Source organism: Pogona vitticeps, chromosome 5, assembly GCF_051106095.1.
Source record: "Pogona vitticeps strain Pit_001003342236 chromosome 5, PviZW2.1, whole genome shotgun sequence".
NCBI lineage: Eukaryota > Metazoa > Chordata > Lepidosauria > Squamata > Agamidae > Pogona > Pogona vitticeps.
Window position 1 is genome coordinate 15,983,811 of NC_135787.1, and position 20,512 is coordinate 16,004,322.

The window sequence follows — 20,512 nt, forward strand, 5'->3', positions numbered from 1 at the left end:
TAGAAATGTGTGAGAACAAACCATAAAAATGTTTGCCTTGTCTGTAAGATGGTGAGATATTTGTTTGTCTCTATGTGAGTTTTCACATTGGTAGGAATGATTTTTGCACAAACTAAACATTGTGTTTTCTAATGAGTCAGTCATTCTGTATTTGCTCTCTCTCTGCTTGTGTGTGTGTTGACGTGCATTCACATGCATAATTAGCTGTGCAAAGAGAAAGGACACTAATTTTATGCAGAGACATTCTGTGCAAATTATGGGACTCCCTTGATCCTAAACAAAATTCAACAATGGAAAGTTGTGTACTATTAGAAGGACGTATTGAGGCTTCCATTTGGAATCATTGACATTTCTATGTCCAGGATTCTAAGCACGATTCTAGGACACTAGTCAAGGACAGGGAGGGTCCTCTATGCTGCAAACTTCCCAGGTGTGCATTTGAGAGACTTTCTATATGGAGCTGGTCAGGTGTGATAGAAATTTATTTATCAAAGGCAAAAGCTAGAAATTCCTCTGGCTTTGCAGAAACATAAAGATATGACTAATGTAGCTCTTTGGATAGTGGTTTACTTTGTAGTAAACACAGCTGCCAGTGAAATGGACCTAAAAGCATGCCTCAGGTTAGTTTCTCTGGACAAATATTCTGAAGTGGTCTTGGAACATGGAGGAAATGCTAGCAACAAGATAATTAGAGAGAAAAACTGTACTGCATAAATTTTTAATGGGATTCTCTGGGCCATCTACGATATCAAGATGAGCACATTGTCCAGGAAATCATGTGATAAACCCGGTGATCTGATCTCTCTTAACTTTAAATAGAAGCCTTCTTGGCATGAATCAATACCCGCTAGATGAAAAGCACTGCTGACAAGGTAATATCTGTATTTTTCTTGACCTAAGCAGCCCTGAAGTTGAAGCAAGTGTTAGGTGGAGTATTAAACCAATACTGTATATGAAAAGGTGCAATAGAACCAGTAATCTGATGTGTTCTATTATTTCATGAATGAGGAGGTGGGGTGTTTCTTTCCTCTTTTCTTTAGAAAAGAGAGACAGTTTTTCTCAATGTGAGAACTAGTAACACGTTTGTCCCCATGGTTAATTCCATTTTATTTTATGTTATAGTAGATTGTGAGTGTTTTGGGTGGGCTAGATAGCTCAGTGAGTTGGAGTTTCCTCAATGGGGCTTCTGGGAGAAGAGGCAGCCTGTACAGCCTTAGAAACTACAGTTGGGGACCCCTGCTTTAGCTTACACTGGACAACATAAGTAACATACTGCATGTTATCTGGCTGCAGAACTAAAGTTCAAATCCTTACTATACCTCCCAAGAGAAGAACCAGCTTGCGTAGCTGAGCAGAGCTACTGACAATAGGACTTTTGAAGATCACCAATTCATAGAGTCACCATAAGTTGGAGCAACTTGATGGCTCGTAATGACAAGTCTCAGGACCGAATCTATAGTTCTATATTCAAATGCTGCTGTTAGAACTTTTTTCTACTTCATTTTTTGCTAGTTAGATTGTTTAATTAAAAATGCCATTGGTTATTATTTCATTGTATAGTTAGTTAGGCATCCTTCAGCCTCGAAAGACTATGGTAGCGTGCTCTGTATGGAGGGCTTGGAACAGCGCCTAGTGTGGCTGAGAAGGCCAATTCGAGAGTGACAGTCCTTTCCACACTGAAGACAAATCCAGTCTGTCCCCTGTCCGGCTCCCTGGTTTTGCTGCTTTTGTGACTTTTGAACGCTCAGATGTCAGGTTTTCCCATCTGTTGAGGTCTATTCCTAAGGCCTTCAGATCTCGCTTGCAGATGTCCTTGTATCGCAGTTGTGGTCTCCCTCTGGGGCGCTTTCCCTGCACTAATTCTCCATAGAGGAGATCCTTTGGAATCCGACCATCAGCCATTCTCACGACGTGCCCGAGCCAACGTAGACGTCGCTGTTTCAGTAATGTGTTCGTGCTGAAAATTCCAGCTCGTTCTAGGACTGCTCTGTTTGGAACTTTGTCCTGCCAGGTGATGCCAAAAATCCGTCGGAGGCAACGCATATGGAAGGTGTTCAGCTTCCTCACCTTCCTTCATTGTATAACATTAACATAAATAAGATTACAAGGCCAAATCTTGTAACCTAACTTTTGTGTAGACAGAAATGCAGGCTTGTTTGTAACCCTGGATGTTTGTATTTTTAAGGAGTGGCATGTCATGAGATTGAAGGAGAATGGGATTAAAGGAAAATTGGAATTTTAGTCAATGTGAAAGAGAGAAAATGGAGCCTGTTAGGTTTTAAAAATGAAAGGAAGACATGAGAATGTGAGAAAGGCTGAGAGGTTGTTTTTCTTAATTTACAGCCAGCCAGATCCAGCGTGAATCCTATAAGCATACAAGGATGGGGAGGTGCAGAGGGAACAAAGACCCAACAAATTATTTCTTAATTGGAATGGAAATAAACCACCTGCATCTTCATGAGAATTATGGGTGGAACGGACTGTTACTGCTCTTTGAGTTGATTGGTTTATGGTCAAGAAGAAGGTGGTCAGAGTAATGTAGAAAATGGACAATGGGTTATGTGGGAGATATTCTTGTTCTTGTTCTATTTGAGATCCATGATGATGGATTGATTATTTGAGTATGTGGCTTGGAGGAGAAAGAGAATGTAAGTAAGGGAAAGAAGGAGGTGGGACTATCCCACCTTAGCCCAGTTTAGTGTTTGTTATTTTAATGGAAATCAGTTGTTGTGTTTTTCCCTGGTAAGCTGGGCTGAGGGTGAAGGCCAGGTATGTTTGAATGGATGGTTTGCTGAGTTTTTTTTTTCTGGGCTTTCTTTTTGTCTCCTCACCACATGGCCTGGGGGTGGGGCCTAGAGGGTGGGACTTTCTGCTTTAAAAGAGCGTGTCCCAGGACCCTGGACCCTTTTTCCTAGGAAGCTGGGCTGAGGGTGAAGGCCAGGTATGTTTGCTGAGGTTTTTTTTTTCTGGGCTTTCTTTTTGTCTCCTCACCAGATGGCCTGGGGGTGGGGCCTATGGGGTGGGACATTCTGCTTTAAAAGAGCGTGTCTCAGGACCTAACGGCTCGCGAAATTCTCAAATTCTATCTCTGGCCTTAATATGGTAAATAGGAAAGCCAATTAGATTTGTATAAGCCCGGGAGGCAGGAAACTTTTAAGGGTCAGATCATACTTTCGCATTATTAAAGAGCAGGCCAGGTAGGTGGGGCTCGTCAGCCATGGAAGGCAGCCCATCTAGGAGAAGGAAAACTCCAATTTCAAACCTCCACTGCCTTGTGGCTATATCCACACATGGAAAAGGCATCAGGAGTTAACCTCCAGGCAAAATCTGGAGCCAGAGTCCCAAAGGCAGCTCGTGTCGTTCTGCCACCTCCTGCGACGTTGCTGGAAACAGTCGTACTGGCTCTTGCCTTTCCATTGGACCATTTCAGCAATGTGGAGAGGGGGGATCTGCTGCTTGGGTAACAGCTTATCCTCCATATTACTTTACCCGGGCTTCACGCTCTGGAGAGGACACTCCTCGATTCAGAGCATGTTACCATAGTCTCTCTAGACTGAAGGATGCCTATGTCAGTTGTTGTATTTAGCTGTGTATTCTTTTGAACATGTTCTTTATGCTATGCTTGAGCAAAAACAAACTTTCTGTGAAACTATATATTTTTTAATAAAAAATTAATCATAAAAATCTTCAACAAGGATTGTCTCTTGGATCTTTGGTGTTAAGCAATTCTAGGAGTCTGAAAAATAGAAAACAGTCAGGTTAGTATCTTCCTTCAAACAAGGAAGATAGCTCTGTTGAATGCTACCCCTTTCGCTATTCCAGTAAACCCTTTTGTTTTTGAAATTATTGATGGTGAGTTCATGGATCGAAGAATGGATGAAAGACAGTCTGCCAAACAAGCCAGGGCTGATGGGGCTCAGAAAAACAAATATCTTAAATATTTCAAATATGGGTAACTATTTGTGCCCCATTTCTGGATTCAGTAAATCCTGAAATACCTCTAGAATAGTAACGGAAGTCCTTCATTGCCCAGTAAAGGAACTGTTGGGTAACAAACTCTTCTGAACATTCTATCAGTATGGACAGTTTGTAATCATCTGGTGTGTTATACAGAATCTTGCTTTTAGTGAAAGCAGACTCTGAATGACTGATCACTTTCAGCCAGTGGTGAACTATTAGCCTAACCTCCCTGAGGATAAGTTGGGAGACAGAACCAGATGATTCCATTTAGGATACAGTAAGACCTTTTAAAGAATGGTGAAGAGAGGTAGGTAAAGGTTCTCCTTGACAACTTTTGTCCAGTTGTGTTCGATTCTAGGGGGCGGTGCTCATCCCCGTTTCCAAGCCATAGAGCCAGCATTTGTCCGAAAACAATCTTCCGTGGTCACATGGCCAGTGTGACTTAGACACGGAACGCTGTTACCTTCCCACCAAGGTGGTCCCTATTTATCTACTCGCATTTGCATGCTTTCAAACCGCTGGGTTGGTGGGAGCTGGGACAAACTGGGAACAGTTCCAAACAATATTTGTGTCAACAACTTTGAACTTTAAAACAAACGTGCAGTGTTTCCAATCTTTGGTTCCTATAATATTGAGAAGTCACTATTGGTTCCTATAATACTGAGAAGTCACTATTGATGGCAATATGTAAGAGAAATTGTGCAGCTTTTTGTGGCAAATGAATATTCTCTATCACTATCACTTTCATTTGCTGTGGCGGCGGCTGCTGGTGATAATAATGATGATTGTGTGCCATCAAGTCAATTCTGATTTATAGTGACTCTTTTCAAGGTAGACAGTACTCAGAAGTGATTTGCCATTCCCCCCTTCTGGGGGCATCTTGGGACTGTACAACTTGCCCTAGGCTATACAGGCTGACTTTTCAGAGATACACAGTGGGGAACAAACTCTCAAACTCTGACTACACAGCCAGATACCTAAACTATGATGTATCCAGCCAGTACTTCCAGCTAAGAGCACAATAAATAATTTAAATTATTCAAAACAATAACAACAAACAAACCTTGGTTTATAAATGAGGGATATTGTGCTTCTGTACCCTCATTTCAAAATGCGAGAAAATCATAGAATCATAAAGTAGTGCTGTTGGAAGGGGTCTACAAGGCCATCAAGTCCAATCCCCTGCTCGATGCAGGATTACAAATCAAATCAAGTCATGCTTGTATTGTCAGAATCAAAAAGGATGACAAGCTTTACATGGCAAAGGACAGCCTGAATGTTGACAATGCCAATGGCAGAAGTCACAAAAATCGCAGAAGCTGACTCTTTCTTTTATCAGTTCACCACTTATCACCCCAAAAGAAAGCAATTCTCACAGCTTTTTCAATAGGTGCGAATGGTAGTGAGCACAAGAGGGTATCCTATAGGCCATCTTGACTGCTGAGCATATGCAGTATGTACAAAAGGATGGAGCAGTTCCGTGCCTTTTTGACCTCCGCTTCCCATAGATACCTCCTGTGGCCACTGAGCATTTTTATTCTTCCTTGGGCTTTCCCCCACTTACTTTGTTCCCTTTAGTTGTCTTTCTTCCACTGGAACTCAAAAAGACTTCCCTACAACACTTAATAGATCTATTCTGGCTGTGTCATTCAGCACCCGAGTTCACCATTAGTGTATGACAGGAGCGGGCAATATGTGACCCATGGGCCACAAGCATCCTTCAGGTCTGTTTTCACGGTGGTATCCAATAACATTTTTTCCTGAAATGGCTTCAGCAATGATGTAACCCAGCATAAAAAGAGTGGGAATTTTCACTATTGTTATGCTGGATTTATGCTACAGTATTTTACAATTACAATCTTAGATTGTAATTAGAGAAGTCAAATGTTGCCTGTTGACTTGTGTTTGTGATCAGAGCTTGGAAGTATTAGTTTTTGGATTGACATATCTTGCAGTCTCAGAAAATTTTTGAAGTGGCCATCCAAAACATTAGCATCTGTGTGCTGTGCACAAATGTTTGGTCTTGTGGAAGGATCCAACATGTCTCCATCCCCAAACCAAGGCCAGTAATGGAATTATGAGCTCAAATGAATCTGGTGGGTCTGCATAATAGTTTTATTGGTTAGATGGGTATTAAAATGTTTGTTGGAATCTGCATTAATTTGACAAGGCAATTTATTGGCCAAAGTCCTGCTGCTTAGTGTAGCAAGTTACACTAAAGTAGGCCATTGAATCAGTGGGGATTTGTTGAATAACCTTTGAGTTCCACTGATTGAAACAGGCTTACTTTACTTGCAACATACTATGCTAAGAGGATTTTGGCCACTGTCACGTAGCAAGAAACAGTAGTTGTATAAATTCAGCACAAAATCCTCTGGTTATCTTTGTCATTCTGGGTCTTTAACACCCAGTGGGAATAAATGCAATGGGACACAATTTTTTTTTTAGAGAATCCATGATACTTTTTATTTTAACAACTCTAGTGTAACAAAATCTGTTCTTGACAGCAGGGACTACACAAATTTAGTAAACAGTCTGGTGAACATTCTATATTCAGAACATCTAACAAATCTATTCTTTAAAAGAATATTCTAAATTCATAGTAGTATTTTGGCAACAAATTGTGGTAAAGGTATTACAGATAGAAACAAGTTAGATCTGTTTACACTTCTTGGAAATTATGGTGTAAGCAACATACGGTTGTTTGCATGTGAAATTTAAAGGACTTTAAATTACCAGGGTGCTGTCATTATATCTCTCCAAATGTGGCTAACTTGAAAGAAAAGGGTTTGAGCCTCGTTCTATGATTACCTCATAGAATTCCCAAAGCCCAACAGTTTTTCCTCTCTCCTTAACATGAAACCTGTTTGCTTATGTCTTTCTTTTCCCCTTCACCTTAAAAGCTTCTGTAACAAATTGTGATGTATTTGACAGTAATGGTCCAGAACCAGCAAGCCTTGAAACGCTGACCTGGTCTTCACCCCAGGTTTCCTAGCATTTGCTACTTTTAGCCCTTTCAAGATATATGTAGATCAAGGAAGTCTTGTGCATTGCTGCTGCTTTTTTGACAGAGATGTTACTGTTTTGTAATCTGTGCCGATAATTCTTCTATCTACTGCCTCTGCTCCTCTTATTATGTGCTTCCTCTGTTGCTTTCCTGTTGCGGTTTGTTGGCGACATTCGTTTTAAGTTGTTCTGAAATCAAGTTCATTCTTTAGCACTGCTGGATTATTATTTTTTAACTTAGATTTTATTAACATTTTGAAAATCACACAGTCATATGTGTATGTTTTTAAATACTCTCAGAGGTGAGCAATCAAAACCTGCTATTGCTTTTCTAGTTTTGGTTCCCTCTTCGATCAGATACTGGATGAGATCAAATTTGTGTTTTATTCATTGTGTCCCATCCCTCTGCATTATCTCCATCTTCCACCCTTGCAGTTAGGCTGGATTACATTAGATTAGGCATCCTTCAATCTCATGAGACTATGGTAATGTGCTCTGAATAGAGGACTTGGAACAACAACTAGTGTGACTGAGAAGGCCAATTCAATTTGGCAGACCTGAAACCAGCAAAATCAGGGTGCTGGACAGGGGACAGATCGTATTTGTATTCAGTGTGGAAGGGATTGTCACTCTTGAATTGGTCTTCTCAGCCACACTAGACACTGTAAAGTTATATTTATATCTATATCTGTCTATAAATTGCTATTCCCGATGGTGGTGGGTTACACTTTATATTTGAGCTTTGATTCTGTCATTTATGTTTTTGTTATACAGTGGTGCCCCGCATAGCAAGGTTAATCCATTCCGGATTAACCTTCGCTATGGGGAAACATCGCTATACGGATTTTAAAAAATGTTTAATGCGTTCCAAATGGGCCCAAAACTCACCCTTTTTCGACGTCCCCCCATGTTCCGGTGGCCATTTTGGGTGTTCCGGCGGCCATTTTGGGTGGTTCCGGCGGCCATTTTGGGTGGTTCCGGCGGCCATTTTGGGTGGTTCCGGTGGCCATTTTGGGTTTCCAGCAGCCATTTTGGGTGTTCCGGCCACCGCCGAACAGCTGTTCCCCCTCGCTATGCGAAGAAACATCGGTATGCGATCGCATTAGCGATCGCAAAATCCGCATCGGTATGTGGATTCATCGTTAAACGGTGCACTCGTTATGCGAGGCACCATTGTATTTTGTTATATTAAAAAAAAAAAGATGGATTGACTCCCTAAAGGAAACCACAGGCTTGGGTTGACATGCACTAAGCAGGGCTGTTGAGGACAGGACATTTTGGAGAGCTCTCACCATAAATTGGAGACAGTTTGACAGCACATAACAACAGCAACCATAGTAAAAACTAGAAACTGGATTTAAGCCCATGTCATCCATACGTTGTATGGTATTCAGTGAGCATTATTCGAGTAAATAGGCATAACAAGATGAGTGCAGGAGGGACCAGATAGTCAGCAGCAACTATGGCGTCTGGTGCATCACTATGGCTTGAGGTATCTCTGCCTCATTGCTTCATTTGCAGATTTCATGGCAATAAGTGCTGCAAAAATATGGAGATGGATTGTCAGCAGCAAAGCGAGAGAGATCCTAGTTTTGTGCATGTGATGGTCCTGTGGGAGGAGGAGTAAAAAAAATAAATAGAGCAGTGTTTGCACTAGCGATGTAATGAATGCTCATTCCTGGCTATTTTCCAAGTCTTACTGTGCAAAGACGTCTTGCTGGACTTTACCCCGCATATTGAGATTTCAAAGCTTCCCACGAAAACAAGACCTCCCATGTGTTTATATTTATTCTTGTTCTCTCTCTCTCTCTCTCTCTTTCTCTCTTTGTTAGAAACATCTAAATTCTGTGCAGCTCAATGTCACTTTCAAGGCACCTTGTGCAGGAAAGATTTATTTATTTATTTAAAATATTTCACCCTGCCTTTCTCCTTAAAAAAATCCAGGGTAGCTTACATAATTAAAATACAATATTTAAAGGCTAAGAACAGTACACATAGAAATAATTTTTAAAAATCACAATAAATAATGGTAAACAGAAGCAACACCAAAACCAGGTTCAAAATAGCAAGGCATAAAACTCCATTTAAAACCTTCTCTAATAGCCAATCCCTAAAAAGAAAACCTTTCTGAAGAGAAAGGTCTTTGTCTGCTTTTGGAAAGACAGCAAAGGTGGGGCCAGCCTGACCTCCTGTGGGAGGCAGTTCCAGAGTCTGGGAGCCACAACAGAGAAGGCCCCTTACTGTGTCCCCATGAAATGCAACTGTGAGCATGGTGGGACGAGAGAAAGGCCTCTCTAGATGATCTTAACAGCCAGACAGACGCAAGAAAGAGCAGAAAAAGATGCTATTTTGTGTAGGAGTTATAATAATTTTGTATGGGTTGCTGTTTCTTTCGTGGGTGGGGGAGAATGACCACGAAACATCCAAGAAACCATGCAAAGTTTCTTTACTCCCTCCCACCAAAAAAGTTCATAAAAATCTTTTGCTGCATAAAGAAAAGAGGGTGCTTTTCCTTGGTTTATTTTTTGCTGGAAGCTACAGGTTTCAGATCCCTCGTTTGCCAAAGTAACTCAGACCTTTAGAATGTGTCACACAGTGTTTAATATGAGTATTACCATCCTTGTTGATTATAATTCAGCTATTGTAAATCTGTGTTGTGGCACAATTTTCTAAAACTTGTGTTAACAATAAAGATGATGAGGGATTACACTGGAGATGTGTGGATGTTCTCTTTTTTCTTCTTCTTCTACTTGAACAAGTACTTCCTGTAATTATAATGACTTGTCCATGAATTCCCGTTGATTGTTGTTTCTGGTTATTTCTAATTATCAAATGAGCGGTCCTAGCCTTTGTACTTACACAGTAGGTCCAGAAAATTCCTCTTCAGAAAGTGTGCATAAAAATGTAACCTTGCCTACCAGTCCTGTCATTACAGCAAAAAGTTCTGTGATTTAGGCATTTATTCAACTATTGTATATTTGATGTCTGAAAAGATCCTTGCATGTTTATGAGGCGTGGCCAGGAATGTGGCTCTAATGGTAGACAGCAAGCTGAATTGAATAGCCTTCCATTGGAGGACAATTATATAAAAAATCACATACCATCTCTAGCCTTGTATTTTCTTCTTGCTCTAATTCTCTGGTTTGGATAGCTAATTGCAGTGCATAGTTTACTAATTGTATATATTTCATACTCCAGGTACATGTCTGCTCTGCAAAGTTTTGTAAGATAGACATCTGTTTATTTTTACAGTACAGATGTTTTATTTATTTATTTATTATTTTATTTATTCTATTTATATCCTGCCTATCTGGTCATTGCGACCACTCTAGGCGGCTTACAACACTAAATATGTGAATAATTATAAAAAAGGAATTGTTACACAATTAGACAATTCTACAAGATGGAGAACATACAAAAATTAATCACAATAAAGAAAGGAGGGGAGAGAATCAGGAATTAACTGGAGGGAAGGCCTACTTAAACATCCATGTTTTTGATTGGTTTTTTAAAGTACCCAGTGAGGGAGCCACGCAAATCTCTGGAGGCATATTGTTCCAGAGGCGAGGAGCCACCACTGAGAAGGCCCAGTTTCTTGTTTTTTCCTTCCGAGCCTCCCTCGGCGTCAGGCTCCTCAGCCTCACTTCCTGACTCACATGAGTGACACGGGTAGAGCTTGGTGGGAGTAAGCGTTCCATAAAGTATCGAGGCCCTAAACCATTTAGGGCTTTATACGTAAGCATCAAGACTTTGAATTCAACGCGGAACCAAATGGGCAGCCAATGCAGCGCGGCCAAAATAGGAGAAATATTGTGGTATTTTCTCGCTCCATTAAGGAGTCTGGCCGCCACATTTTGCACCACTTGGTGTTTCCGTGTCAACTTCAAAGGTAACCCCACGTAGAGTGCATTACAGTGGTCTAATCTTGTTTTGGCTACATAGTTTTGTGAATTGGGTACCTGTCCGTTGAGCTAGAGGTCAGGGGTTTGGTACTCCACAGTGATGTGTATTTCTTTATTCATTCATTCATTTAATTCATTTATTAATATCACTTCTATGCCACCTTTCTCCCATAAAGATCCTCAAGGCAGCTTATAATATTTAAAATACAAATTAAAAAGCATGATAAATTATTCAGATAAAAAAACCATGAAGTATAGACTTCTTTAAAATAATCATATAAAACCATTAAAAATCTTTAGATACATGCTTAAAAATACTGTATTAAAAGTTAGGGAAGAGTCCAGCTTAAATGTCCAATGTAGTTTAAAAGCCAGTTTAAAAATAATATTTTTACTTTTACCTAAGGGAGTGCAATTCATAACCTCTCACGTGTTGTAGAAAAGGAAGCCTTTATGGTTTTGGGGGGAACAACAGGTCCAAAGTGTCCCTGGAAAAAGGTAATGGGAAACCATTTCAGTACTCTACCTAGAAAATTTTGGAAAGGTTATCATAAGTCAGTATCAACTTGATGGTATGCAGTTATTATGATCAATATGGGTGAGCTACAACTGCCCGTCTAGATCAGTGGTTCTCAACCTTAGATTCCCAGATGTTCTTGAAAGGTGTTGAGAAATACAGTTTATCTAATGTTTTGGGTGTTTGGTGATTTCCATCTTCCTGCACATCAGGAGGGATGGAGTAGGGCAGAAACCACAATCCTATGTACAATTGTGAACTCATTCTTTAAGTATGGATATTCAGGTGGCCCATGTCCACAGAAATAGTGTATACACATATAGCAAACTCATTTTCTAAGAACCAATTATGTGGCAAAAACAGAGCTAATAAAACACACACAAAAAGGGATCAGAAGGGCAGGAGAAACTTCAATTTTTCCAGAAATACAGGAAAGCCTGTAGGAGAGATGTGAAAAAAGTGGTGAGCAATGGAAAACAAGTCATTGGGAATCGAGCATGCTCAGTTGCCATCGAGTGCTGAGAGTAAAATATGGAAAGAGGAATGTAATAACCCAGCAAAAGGCATGGCTGATTTCCAGAATCCCGAACAGGGGCATTCTCTGTACTGTAATATTTTACTGCTATTCCCGCTTGCATTGTATTTCTAAGCCCTTAGTGTGGAGTCACCTAATACTACTGCAGTTTCCGAATGTCCCCTGGAGCGAGGAGGTGATCATTGCAGTGGTTTTAAGTTTATTTTATTTTATGTATGTATTAGTTGCATTTATGTCCTCATTCTTCATCAGTAACCTCTAGGAGATAGATGTGTGTGGCTCTCCCTCCCCGACGTTATCTTGAAAAAAGCCCTCTGAAGTTGGTCAGGTTGAGCTACTGTGACTGGCCCAAGGCCACGCAATGAATTTGCGAATTTGAACCTAGGTCTCCTGAGTTATAGTCCAGCACTCTTAAAACCACATGGGCTCACTTAAGTTTATAGTGAGGTGAGGCTGAGGAGCCTAACGCCGAGGGAGGCCTGGAAGGAAAGGACACGAAACTGGGCCTTCTCGGCGGTGGCTCCTCTCCTCTGGAATAACCTTCCTCCGGTGATTTGTGCGGCCCCTACGCTGGGCACTTTTAAGAGTCAACTAAAAACATGGTTGTGTGTTCAGGCCTTCCCTCCTGTCATTATTTAATTCTTTCTTTATTTTTCTTTCATTTATTATTTGTTTTATTATTGTATGTGTTATGGACTGTTTTTAAAATCCTTATGTTTTATCGTATACACCTTATTGGAAGCCGCCCAGAGTGGTTGACCAGACCAGATGGGCGGGAAATAAATAAATAAATAAATAAATAAATAAATAAATAAATAAATAAATAAATAAATAAATATAGTCTAAGGTAAAGGTTCCCCTTGACATTTAGTCCAGTCGTGTCTGACTCTAGGGCCATGGTGCTCATCCCACAGTTTAGAGTCTAGATATGCTCTAATAGTGAAGACTCCTGTTTTGGTTTCCAGCGGAAACATTTTCTTTTTCTCTCACTTTAATTTCATGCTTCTGGTCAAATCCAGCCTGTGTGTAACATGCGTGGTTTCACTCTCATTTAAAAGAGCGCCAAACTCACCCACAGGTCACTACATTTGACTTTGTAGCAATATTGTTGACTGTCATGCTAACTTATTTCCATTCATGGAAGAGTTGTTTCCTTTATGTCTGCTGGATTTCTGCTTGCGGTACTGCTTACTTTTCCCCATCTAAAGTCTGATTTTTCTTTCTTTCTTTCTTTCTTTTTAAAAAATCCCCAGTAATGCATCTGAAGAGAAATTTCTGCAATGCTGTTCTGACTGAACGGTACTATGAAATTTTACGGCCATCTGTTCCTTCACTGAAATAAAGAGATGCCTGACAGGAACTTCAATAAAAAGCTTAAAAGAATCAGACACTAACAAAATGGACTTAACACACAGGGAGCTGTTCCACATTTCTGTGTGTATAATATCTTTGGATGCATTAGGTTGTTTACACTGCAGACTTAGAATATGTTATTAAAAATATCACACATGACAGAGGGGCATTGAGTTTCATTACTGGGATGCAATTATCTCGCACTGTGTGAAGCTGCCTTTTCTTGTCAGGAGCAAAGGAAAAGCTCTAAGTCTATTATAACATCTCTTTTGATGTTTTTATAGGATATAATGAAAGATGAATGCTCGTCGCTGAAGCTGCAGCTGAAAGAGAGAGATGAGCTCATTTCTCAACTCCGTGAAGAGCTGGTAAGCATGAGGCAATACTTATTTCTTTTTGGAATTTACTCCACCTAAGAAATCACTTTAAATAAATAAATTAAGCAAGCAAGCAAGGAAGGAAATAAGTGGAATGCTTGGTCTGCTGCTGGATGACATGGAGTCATTTTAATCATTCCTTTCCGATTTAGGCATATTTTGTCAGACTCTGAGAGAATGCAAACCCAGTCTCATGTAGAGTAGTTGTTTGTTTTCCAAGGTTGTGTTGACGGTTGTGTTGCAGCATCAAAGGCACATTAATTAAGCTTGAGAGACAAGCCATAGCTCTGTGTGGGTTTTGCATGGCAAAAGGAAGGAACGGAATATGTGTCCCCAGTGATTTACTGTTAGCGAAGCTTTTCAGCGACAGAATTAATCATCAACATTTGGCGACGTATTCTTTCCGGTTCCCCATGAAACACATTTGTCTGATCCCACTTCTAGCTCACAATATTTTATTGCAATGAGTACTTTACATATATATAAAAAGAACAGATTAATATATTTAGCTCAGTCTACCATTTTGAACAAATGCTGAGTCAGATCGGTGGTATTTTCTGCAGGAAAAGCTTATAGCTTAGAACACTGGACACTATGTGCTTGATTGTTAGTAAAACCTCTGTGATTAACTCTGCTCATGACTTCATGTGTTAATGTGCTGAGTCATGTGCTGAAACATGAGCATGTGCAGTGGTTCTTTCTTCAGCAACAATGAATGGAATCCTAGGCGTATTTTAGTACAGATTTAGGTCTGCTCCAAATGCAAACCCAGGGGAGTTTTGAAAGTGTTGGCCAGTAGAAGAGGGTGGGTTGCCCTAGCAAAACCATTACTTTTAGGCATTAGAACAGTGGTTCCCATCCTTGGTCCCCCAGATGTTCTTAGACTAAAACTCCCAGACGCCTTCATCATTAGCTGTGCTGGCGAGGATTTCTGGGAGTTGTAGCTCAAGAACATCTGGAGAACGAAGTTTGGGAATCACTTCACTTGAAAGTGGACATGGAAATGAGGAATCGTATCAGGCGCTACACAAGTAACCTTGGCTTGCTTTAGCTCCCCAGATCCTCAGTCTGCACGCCATGTTGTTTGAATGATTCTGGAGTTGTGCTCCACAAAAGTTGCTTTTTTCTGGGTTTTGGCACTACAACGATGACTGTGCAATTTGCATAGTTGATAAGTGGGTTCATGGCTTGGCCTAGATAGAGCATATTGAGACCTCTGTGGTGACCATCCAGGAATTAACATTAGCTTGTCTGATGATGGCTGCAGCCTTGTGGATCTACATAGCCACCTTCAGACTTTTAAAGGTAGGGCCAGGAAAGCCTCTCCCTGCCTCTTTCTCCACACTCAAGCAGCTTATCTTTTCCTCTTAGCAGACTTATCTGATTGGTTGGCTGTTCTAATGAAGTTGCTCCTCCCAGTTGTAATGCACATGTCCCTCCAAAAGTTGCTCTAGAGTGTTGTGGCTTTGTGCTGTGTCTCATGTGAGAGACTGTATCTAACAGGAAGAAAATCCTTTTGCACACTTGCAGAAGTGACATCTGTTTGCATGGTTGTTGCTTCCCAACCATCATTGTTGATTGATGTTTGTGATGAAGAACACACTTAACTGGCTGCTTGGATTTTCTCTGTATGGCATCTATCTTTTGTTTTCATGCCAGTATTTTATACATTAAGAAGGATAAGCATTATTTGCATGGAAGACATTGTTTCCAAGAATAGAAAGATATGTTTTTCAAAGTGTCTGCAATAAACGTTCATTAACTGTGTTTTCAGATATGGCTACATCAAGGAGGTATTATGCAATTATGGAGTGATAAAATGGAATATAGAGGGTGTCAAGCTTTTGTGTATTGGTCAAATAGCGAAATAAGATGAGTCTTGTGAGAAGCATGTACTGTATTACCTTTAAAGCCTGCCACTGCAGAATTATACCCTGTTGCCACAATGTAGCTTGCATACTTTTAGCATTTCTCCATTTGGAAGAAAAAATGCAATTTTTTGAGAAGGCCATGAAAGCATGTTGTTGGAGCTTCATAATTAAGCAATGACTTTGTTTTTGTTGGTTTCTTCGTTTAAAGCATTTATACCACTGTCCTTTAGCCAAAAACAGTCCTAGCGTGTCCTGTGAAGATAAGTAGCAGGAAAATTACCTCAAGCTTACATTCTATATTCAAGATTTGACACAGGAGGAATACAGGATGGGAAGGGAAAGGAGGGATACTATTTTTGAGCTTATTTGTGTATTACATATAGGCTGTGCTTCAACCATAAAGTTCTCAAAATATGTATATGAAAATTAAAGATGAAAGCAATGCATTGTTAGCGCAACAGCAAGGAAGAGATGATAACAGTACACAGTTTATTAAAGGAAGTAGGAAAAGAGATGGTTAGGCATCCAGAAAACTGCTTAGCTGTTAGTGGTTTTTGTTGCTATTGTAATAATTTTGCTTTCTGTTAATTGTGTTTCTTATTGATGCTTCCTTTTTTAAAAAAGGAAAATGGTATCAGTTTTTAAATAAGGAAAAGAAGATAAGACAGTTCTTTTTTTAAAAAAAACCTCTTTTTGAAAAAAACACAAGAATGCAGATGTGTGGAAAATGAGTTCCATGAAGTGGAAAGGTACTAAGAAGTTCTAAGTAGCTAGTGTCAGTTTATACCCCGTAGATGATAGAGACTATGAGCAAGTAATCCATAGCTGAGGTCTGAGCAAGGGAGATCACATACCAGGTTTTTGTCCTGTATCTGGCTGTCGGACATTCATGACTTTGAATGGCAGCATAAGGACCTTGAATTTGGATGGGAAAATATCAGAAAGCTCTCACGAGATTATTGCAACATACGTCACTTTTCTAAGTGACCCAAAATAACAAACATGCTCGACATTTTGAAGCATTTAAAAGTTGAAAGAACTTTTATATTTATGATTGTCAGAAAACTGTGCCCTAACCCATGGCTTTTGAATAAAATAAATAGTTTTGTAAGAAGTATGTGTTTTGCGCCTCTTCGTAGATACATGTAGCTGATGTTTCTTTGGGTAAAGTAATGAAGTTAGTGAATCATACTGAGATAATGAACCAATGACTGGAATCCTAGTGGTGCTCATGTAGATTTCCCATAGCTAATTGCATCAAATTGACAAGATGTCAGGGTGCATCTGGGTTGTGTCACAAGACATATGCGGAGATATGCCTTGGCATCTAATCAATTAGCTGCAATTATCCACAGCAAGTTATGCAGCGTTAGCCAAACATCAGCAGGATTCCAACCGATATGGAGTTTGTTCAGATCACTTCATGGGGGCTACTCCTTAACATTATGTAACAAACATGCCCTTGGGATGTAGTTAGAAGCCATTATCGTGGCACAGTTCATGAACTGCCATACATCAGCTCAAATAAGTTGCCATCTAGTTTAATATTGTCTAACTGGATGTGGTCTCCCAGGAGAAAGAAATATTTATTTATTTATTTATTAGATTTTTACCCCGCCCCCCCTAGACAATGCCTACTCGGGGCGGGGTAAAAATCTAATAATAAAGGGTTTCCCCAACATCTTCTACCTGATCCCTTTAACTAGCATTGTCAAGACTGAGCTTAAGACCTTTTGCAGGGTGCCTTCCAAACATGCATCCAACTGCCAAGCTACAGTTCCTCTATATTCGCGAAGGCTTTCACGGCCAAGATCTAATGGTTGTTGTGGGTTTTTCGGGCTCTTTGGCTGTGTTCTGAAGAACACGGCCAGGGGGCCCGAATAAACCACAACAACCATACAGTTCCTCTCTTTAGACTCTGCATCATTGTTTCTTGTGTCAAGACAGCAACAGGACAACATGTGTATTTTGTACAAGAGCAAGAAATATACTGGAAGCAATTTTCCTTTCTGCCTATATAAAGGGATCCCAAAGTGAGGTACAATAAAATAGATATAAATAGCCATCATTTAAGACCAGATTATGAACAAATGGGAGAGCCAGCCTTAAAAACTGAAAGTCATAAAGAATAATGCAGTTTCACCAGCATGCTGGAAGTCCAACAAGACTCTATCCATGATTTTCCTGGGGACAGAGTTCCTTCATCATGGTTCCCCCTCTCATGTGTCCTCATCAATCTAGGTAGAAGACACAACATAGAACATGTCTAGAGTTCCATTCTACCATTGTTTGGGGCAATACAGGCAACCCTGGCAATGCAAATAATTCCTTTGTCTCCACTCCTGGAACTTCTCCTGCGATATTGCTGGAACCAGTTGTATTGGCTCTTGCCTTTCCATTGCATCATTTCAGCAATGTGGAGAGGGGGGATCTGCTGCTTGGGTAACAGCCTATCCTCCACATTACCTTACCCGGGCTTCATGCTCTGGAGAGGACACTCCTCGATTCACAGCATGTTACCATAGTCTTTTGAGACTGAAGGATGCCTATGTGACTCCTGGAACTATTTCCATCCCAGATTATTCTCTGGAGTTCTTGAACAGTCAGACTGGATTGGTAGTATGGAATAAAATTATGGAAGCATTACACCCCATCCAAGTAAATTCTAAATGTTCAGTGGATGCTACAGGAAGTATTAAAGCAGCCAGAGATACACCACAGGAATCACTGAATTAAAATCAGAATCTCCTGTCAGTGGATGCAGCCTTGCTCATTTATTTGGAATATTACTTGGTAGATAGGCAGTGCAATTTTAACTCAAAGAGGGGGCAGCTATATTGGGTTCATAATGAATAGAAGCCTCTTAAATCCATTTGCTGGTTGAGCCCCATTGTGCTGGCTGATCTCAGTGATTTGCTGGAGAAGATCTGCCTGCTCAACAAATTTGCTGACCAAGATCAGTCACCAGAAGAGCCAGAAGGAGCTGAAAAAGATGCAAGGAAAAGGAAGAACTGAATTATGCCAGACACAAACCTCCTCCAGCCCCAGGAGGATGTTGTTGTACCAGCATATTAAGCTTAGGCGAGGGCAATCATGTCTATTTTCAACATCTGTGCTGTCAAGTCAATTCTGATTTACAGTGACCATTTCCAGGGTTTTCTACATAATCAGAGGTGGTTTGTCATTCCCTTCCTCTGGGGCCATCCTGGGATTGTGCAATTTGTCCAAGGCCAGACAGGCTGGCTGTTCTGGGATGCATAATGGTGAATTGAGCTCCTAGCCCCAGGCTCCACAGGCAAGATACTTAACTCACTGAATAATCCAGCAATCTGCAACATTCCTCATCTGGGAGAATTGTTGGATTCAGCACAGTTTCAGCTAACCTGCTGTCACCTGGCTCTCAGCCATCTTGGCTAATCCATTTTATACGTCCTTTCCTCCAACGGGTTCATGACATTGTACATTGTTCTCCTCCTTCTCACAGCAAACCTGTGAAGCAGGTGAAGCTGACAAGATTACCCAGCAAGGATAATGACTGAGTGGGGATTTGAACCCACATCTTTTGAGTCCTTGTCCGGTATGCTAACCATTGAGACACCTTGGCATGCCCCATCCATTTCAGCAGGGTCCCTTGATTTTATATGTAGGAGTTTCAGAGGGCTGGAGAACTACAAGAGCTGCCATAGAACTTCTTCCAGCCTATCTGCATGCACCTAAACTCACATTTCACTCACGGCTAAAGACCACATCAAAGCATAGAACTCTTCTGTTGCTATCATGGTTTAACGAGTGAACTTTTTTTGGGGGGGGGAGGGTGAGCATCTGCTATCCAGTGAGATACAACACCTCTTCTTTTATGGGTCATCAAAACCAGTGCCCTCACCCTGACTGGAGGAAATGAGAAAATCAGAAAACTGCTTCTGAGAAGCTATGCATTGCATACACTACAGCTGTTTCAGATAGGGGGCTTAATAGTTTAGGACAAGCTGATGGAATGCATGTGGTAGACCTCAAGGTTCTGGGTTTAATCTTAGGCATTAACATCTTTTAACTTGGCATTTTCTCTGAAATAATGAGTATTAGATATGCAGCAGAAGTTTCTCACCACAAGGGTAAAAAAAGATAGTCATCCCAGGCTTATTCTATCTCTCTCCCTGACCAACTTTCCAATGTGCTCTAAGGTAATTTTTAAAATTTGAAGCACTTTATGAGTTTATGCCTATTCCACATACTATGGTTGGCTGTCATCAAAGTTATAACATATTATGTTGTAACATTAACTTGGATTTTTTCAAAATAATTAGGTCCTTTTCAAGTTTCATCTGGATTTCATGCTAATACTAACAAATGAGGCTGTACTCATTTATGCTAGCTATACTGCTACTTCCCTATCATTTTAGAAAATAAAATAAAAATTGTTTTACTTTTTAAAGAAAAGTATGCAAGTTCATACCCTTCATAGCAAAATAGATAGATGTGGAGAAGTAATTTTAATTTAGTTCAAAATACCTTTTATAAATTGAATTAACTTCCATGCCCTTGAATCTTTAATGGCATGATAATCTCTGACAGGAGTAATAGTTATACACCAGGAAATCATATTGTGTATTCATCCTTATGATAATTCCTTACTTGTTCTGCATTTTATTATGAGTTTTGATCTTATTTCACGTGGGCTATTTTATGATGGAATATTACAGGTCGGTAGATGATTTACATAAGAAGAGACAGTTATAAGTACTTTCAAATCTTTTTTCTCCCTCATATTTAGGAAACATCTGAGTAGAAAAGAAATAGATTAGGTGTACTTAAACATTATTAAAGTGTCAGATTCCTCTCCCCTCCTTTTTTTACGGAGAGAATTAATTGCATGTATTCCAGAAAAGGGCTTATCTCAGCAGTAATTACTCTTCAAGTCAACTCTGCAAGGCAACTGTAGAGTGGGAAAATGACAGTATCCAGTGATACACTGTGTGGATTAGCCTCCAATT

General features: G+C 40.2%; 1 protein-coding gene across 4 annotated transcripts in view; it reads left to right on the top strand.

Moving 5' to 3' along the window:
• Nucleotides 1-20,512, top strand: part of CCSER1 (coiled-coil serine rich protein 1) — an 833,168-nt gene that overhangs the window by 424,888 nt on the left and 387,768 nt on the right. For all 4 annotated transcript variants that reach the window (XR_013545785.1, XM_073001955.2, XM_073001958.2 and 1 more), the window contains exon 8: nucleotides 13,558-13,641. Coding sequence is in view for 3 of the 4 variants with exons in the window: in XM_073001955.2 (XP_072858056.2) it covers nucleotides 13,558-13,641 (84 nt within the window). In the remaining variant the exon portion in view is untranslated. The remainder of the gene's footprint in view (nucleotides 1-13,557; nucleotides 13,642-20,512) is intronic.